This window comes from Vombatus ursinus, unplaced genomic scaffold, assembly GCF_900497805.2.
Source record: "Vombatus ursinus unplaced genomic scaffold, bare-nosed wombat genome assembly UNPS02014822.1, whole genome shotgun sequence".
Taxonomy (NCBI): Eukaryota; Metazoa; Chordata; class Mammalia; order Diprotodontia; family Vombatidae; genus Vombatus; species Vombatus ursinus.
In genome coordinates, this window is record NW_020954600.1 from 12866450 (window position 1) to 12872449 (window position 6000).

Below are 6000 nucleotides of genomic sequence, written 5' to 3' on the forward strand. Positions count from 1 at the left end.
CCCTCCAAGAGCACTGAGAGCAGCTCCCCGTACTTTACGAAGTAACACGAGTTTCTGTGAATGGAAAGTTCATCCCTGGGTGCCCAGCCTTCCAGTGATCAGCCTTTCTGACTGAGGATGGCAGACACACAGCCTGTGACTCTGGCCCATAGCAGAGCTTTAACATTTGCTGTGATCTGCTGTATACTCTGACACATACTCTGTTGATATAACCTTTCTGGAAGAACAACACCGATTAAGTTGTCCTTGCAAATAAGCTTACACCACCCCCTAGGTTCCTCCCCCCCCCCCCCCAAAAAAAACCTACCAAGGCACAGAATATTAGCTGATATTTCTTTTTTTTTTTATGAGAGGAAGCAATGTTTGTTTTTTTGTTTGTTGTTTAAATTACTTTATTTTTGGTTTTCAACATTTACAAGATTTTGAGTTCTAAATTATCCCCCCTCCCTCCATCCCACTCTCCCCACAACACCATTCAGTCTAATATAGGCTATACATGTGTGATCATATTAAACATATTTCACATTAGTCATGTTGTAAAAGAAGAATCAGAACAAAAGGGAGAAACCATAAGAAAGAAAAAATTAAAAAAGAGAGAAAATTGTATGCTTGGATCTGCATTCAGACTCCATAGTTCTTTCTGAGGATGTGGACAGCATTTTCCATCATGAGTCTTTTGGGGTTGTCTTAGATCCTTGCATTGCTGAGAAGAACCAAGTCTATCAAAGCTGGTCACCACACAGTGTTGCTGCTACAGTGTACGGTGTTCTCCTGCTTCTGCTCACTTCACTCAGCATCAGTCAGCAGATATTTCTTAACACTTGATATATCTAATGACGTTGAATGTCAGTCACAGAAGACATATACACAGTGCCAGTGCGAGCTGGGCATTTCGTGATACAGATTACATTTTTTATTACCGATGCCTTTTCAGATTTCATTTCTTTATACCAAATATCCTTAAAAACTACCCTGACTTCTTGAGGGGAGTCAAGCTCTAGTGGTTTATAAATTCACACAGCAAATTGCGAACACTAAGACCTGTGTGTGTGTGTGTGTGTGTGTGTGTGTGTGTGTGTGTGTAGTTTTTTGTGAAGCAGCAAAAAAATCCAGTTCTTAAATTGGAGAGTGATCTGGATTACCCGCCAGCCTCCATAGTGCCACTCTACAATTAATTTCATTTTTTTTATTTGGTGGGATATATGTGTTCAAAGCTATTTTCTTAGAGTAGTTTAATTTCATTTTTTTGTTTATGCTTTTTTCAGTGTCTATACCAATTGTTGACATTGGAGAGATAATATTCTCTTATGGCATAATCTTCATAAGATAAATATTGAGTGACACAAGGTGTCTTTATTTCACAGGGTGGTTATGTGAAAAGTGTTTTTTAACCCTTAAAAGCCCTAAGTAAATGTGAGATTGTTATTACAGTATAATCAGTGTAAGATTTAAGCATTTTACTCTTGCTTCGACATGTTAAGTGAGGTACCTCCCTGGCCTTCAGGGACCTGGAAAGGGCATGATACATGTGCTTCCACATAAAAGGATGATTGATAAAGAAGTAAATGTAATTCACAAGGAACAAAGAAGCAGGAGAGAGACCGAGTAATGAGGCCAGGGGTACACAAATGGGGTCATAGGGAGTCAGACAAATGAAAACGAATCAACACAAAAATGGAAAAGCTTAACCCTGCAAGCATTCATTTTTTATTTATCTCTCCAAGGTTCCTTGGATCCTACAAATATTCAAGATGGGAGAAAATTTTGTATTGTCTCAAAATTTCTACTTAATAAGTAGTTCCATCACTAATCCTTTCTGTGCTTCTGATCCTCAGATTTATTATTTCCCGTCTTCATTTTAAAATACTGTACTCATCTGTGCTTCAAAGAAAATGCCTGTACGATCTTGATGGTTTCTTTGTTGGGTTGTGGTATACTCTACAAGTTTCTGACACTTAAAATTAGACCAGTGCCAAAATCCGAAGCCCATTTTGGTACAGATTTTTGTGCAAAATCTACGGAATAACATGCAACATCTTGCTTACAGAGAGTTTGGCAGTGACTTCCCAAGGATGAAGACTTAGTGTCTCTCTGACTAAAACAACTTGTAAAGTAATATTAGAATTTTTCTTACTGAACGTAACTTGTTTAAATTGAAAAAAAATGTTGCCTATTTTTTCTTGTAGATATGATGATATGTTAGTGGTCCCTATTATTGAGAATACACCTGAGGAAAAGGACCTCAAAGAACGAATGGCCCGAGCAATGAATGAATACCCCGATTCCTGTGCTGTGTTAGTCAGGCGTCACGGGGTCTACGTCTGGGGAGAAACATGGGAGAAAGCTAAAACCATGTGAGTACAATCAAAAATAATTTGGGGAACTCACCAGGGAAAATACTGATATATGTATTCATGTATATATTTTTAAAAGGGAATCTAAAAACAAATGCTTTATATTCATGTGTAAGGTAAGTTCTCAGTTCATCTGTAAAGCCATTGAATTTAAGTTGCTTAAGTCCAGGCCAACGTTGTTGCATCAGCCATTCTTCTAGGCTTAGCCATCCATTTCTGGCAGAGATCTTTTCCTTCTCGGTCATTTGCTCGATGTTTAGGGTTTTATCAGCTAATTTGTCTTTGAGATGTCTTTAACTAAATTTCAGACTTAATTTACAGATTCAAACTTATTAATTACCCAAAAGGCTTCAAGAAAAAATTAATGAAAGCTTATATTAAAATATCTGTTTACATATCACAGCATATGTGGATAATGAATTTCATGTGCAATATTTTAAGTAATTCATTATTCTTAGAGGTTTACCTTTTATTAATCAAAAATTACCAGATTTGCCATATTTATCGAAGAACACTATGTGAAGACAATAGCAAAAACAAAGTGTTCAGGAAGTAGTACTTGTCTTTTCTTGTGAAAAACACCTAATGTTTGTTTGTGTACCTTTTTTCTAAAAAAAAACAAAACATTTCACTTAATACTTCCAAGGGTGTTTAATTTCATTGGTGTGCAGATCCTCCTTCCATAATCCCTTTTCATCCTAATAGATGACCTTTGTTAGTTGCTGTGGCCCCAAATCTTCTTACTCATGACCAACTATAATGATCTTCTCAAAACTTAGTCTGATCTTCAGATGATACTGATGAGGATATCAGCATCATTGCTTTACTGGGACTTTCTCTGAAGGTCACATTTGATCTTAGTAGGACTTACCAAAGCTTACGTTCCAGTAGTGCATCCTTCAGGAACCCAGGATCCTTTCCTTGTCATAATGAAATATCATGAAAAAGCAAATACCTCCCTCAAAAAAACCAAACAATTTTGTAAATTTTGAAATAACATATTTAAAACTACATAGAAATGTAAACACATGTTTATGTGTATAAATATATGTGTTTAGGAGCCAGGGAAGGTTTCTTTGAGGTTTTTGTTTTGTTCATCATCGTTGTTTTAGAGGGAGGAAATCTTTTTTTAAAGCTCAGAATGGTTAACTACACGTTATACACTGAATTTCAAACATTCGTTCTCACATCTCTGAGCCATGATTTGTCCTCCTCGCTACCAAAAGGAATTGGAAGGTGAAGAGGCACGGTGGCAGCGGATCAGAGATGTTTTTGTAAAAAAAAAGAAAAAGTCAAGGAATGGAGAATTCCTATCTGAACTTGTTTCAATCTGCATTCTTTGTGCCATGTTTCTGGTCCATGTATGCATCATACCAGTAGGTGTTCGCCAGGTCTTTGGAGCTCCCATCCCCTGTACATTCTCTGTCCTCCAGTTATTCCATGGTCTTTAACCCTTCATACCTCCTCATCCTTTGCTATTATTGTCCATGCCTTTCCATCTGTCCATCAAGGATCTGCCTAGAGTGATGGGGGCTTCTCTCTGGCCCTGCTCAGGCGCTCCATTGAAATAGCATGGCAGTGACCTTGGGTTCTTGGGCTCTGCCAGTAGAGTGCAATTTCTGGCCAGTCCTGCCAAACTCACAGGCTTTAGGTACAGCCTCAGCAGCAGGCTTTGTCTGAGCAGAGTCATCAAGCTCAAGGCCTGCTGTGTGCTGCAAAACTCCCAAGTGCTGCCTGAATCAGATTAAATAGAATTGGGAAATGTTTAATGAAGCAAATGAAAAAATTCATACAACATAGATAATGTGAATTTGTGGTTTTCTAAGTTGTTATGCTGCCTGTGGGGATCTGTTTCTGTTTGAGTTTGACACACCTGCTTTAGAGGACCAGCCTAGTGACGTGAAGAAAGGATCACTAGAATGGGGGCCCCTAGGACGTGTTGGCCACAGTGACATATGAAACACACCCGTGTAGGCTGAGAAAAAGATACTGGTCCCATAGCAGTATTTGTTCCAGTTTCACATGTGGGGACCAAGTACTGCCCAACGATCAGAAGGAAAAGATGTATTAAAAAACAAGCCTTGGCAGAGCCGAGAGGAGGCGTGAGTAGGTCACTAGTGCGAGATTTCTCCAAGTCCCTCAAGCTCCCTCTTTCCATGCTCTTCTTTTACAGGTGTGAATGTTATGACTACTTGTTCGATATTGCAGTATCAATGAAGAAAGTAGGCCTGGACCCATCCCAGCATCCAGCCGGAGAAAATGGAATTCTGTAACCCAGGGTTGAATTTTACCCAGTGACTAAGCTGAAGTCCAAGTCATGAATTCAGGAGGAGGAGGAGGATTCTGTCTGTGCTATTTTTGTAAATTTACTGCACATTCATATCAGATGTATTTTGTTATTAATATATCACCGAACGCTACTCACAAAATAGAAATTTATTCTCAGCTTAATTCAGCAAATGTTGATTATTTCTTCATGTGATGTTTTACTAAAACATGCAATGTCCTAGCAAGAATGGAAATAAAAATGTTATCCAACACGGTTTTTGCGGGTCCTCTGTTCACCTCTTCTTCCTCGTGTGCTTCAGCAAACACTCAGTGACCAGAGCTGCATGTGCTAATCACCTTTACTGACAGGGATTTCTTTCTCATAAAAAGAGTAACAGAAGCTGGTAAATGTTTTTGTTTTTCTTGTTTTCACTATTAATTTGCCACTTAATCATGGAAGGATATTTTTTTCCATGTAAAATGATGATACTGTTGCTGTTCTTAGCATCATTGCCTTGCCAGAGGGAGCCCCTAGCTTTCCTTGGTTTTTATGGACCATTTATAAATGCCAGGCCTTCTAGACAACCTCTCCCCATTGCCGTCCACAAACTCTGGAGTCCAGGGAAGCTGGCCACCTTCCTGGTCCTTGCCGACCACACATCAGCTGCCAACCCCAGGAAAAAGTGTTCCCAGCTCTCCTCCTCCTCTAGGGATCCCTGATTAAACTCAGCTGCCTCGTTGTCCCGATCCCAGCTGATGTTGCCTGCTCCTCGTCTGCCCCACCAGCGTCTGCTGTGCTAGCTCCTGGGGGAGATGACCAGTTCTGCTTCTCCCTGTGGCATTCCAGCCTTTACCATATTGCCTTCCATCTACTAGGAATTTAATACATGCTGGCTGATTGATTCGTTCATCTAACCCAGAGCAGCTTCACTCTGGTTACAAAGATGTCTTCCATTTAATTGGAGAGGGAACTAGAAAGATAGTAGCAGCGTCCTGTACTTAGTGCATGGACTTCCACAGTCAAAAAGACCAGTTATTCATTCAACACACATTAAGTCCTGACATCATACAGACACGCAGTCCTTAAAGAGATTTATTGTAATCTAGGGGAAAAAATAGACCCCAGCAACCATGACACAAAAGAGAGTGGGAGGGCAAGGGGGAGACGGGTGAATTGCAGTGAGAAATTTTGAAAGGAAAAGCTAACACTTTCTTCTCTTGGGGAGGTACGAGGGAAGGTTTCATGAAGGAGCCCCTGAATTGGAACTTGAAAAAAAAAGGGACGGACCTCCACAGATGAGGCAGAGGAGTCCGTTCCAGATTTGAAGGGCAGCTTCCCCAAGGGCAAATAGATCAACCAGGAACCTCTAAGTGCTAA

At 39.9% G+C, this 6000-nt stretch overlaps 1 protein-coding gene across 3 annotated transcripts in view; it reads left to right on the top strand.

Moving 5' to 3' along the window:
• The window catches only part of APIP (APAF1 interacting protein), a 35645-nt gene extending 30746 nt beyond the window's left edge, over window positions 1-4899 (top strand). For all 3 annotated transcript variants that reach the window (XM_027837637.1, XM_027837638.1, XM_027837639.1), the window contains exons 6-7: window positions 2187-2354; window positions 4528-4899. In XM_027837637.1, coding sequence (XP_027693438.1) covers window positions 2187-2354; window positions 4528-4627 — 268 coding nt within the window. In that variant the 3' untranslated portion in view covers window positions 4628-4899. The remainder of the gene's footprint in view (window positions 1-2186; window positions 2355-4527) is intronic.
• Window positions 4900-6000: the final 1101 nt, after the last annotated feature.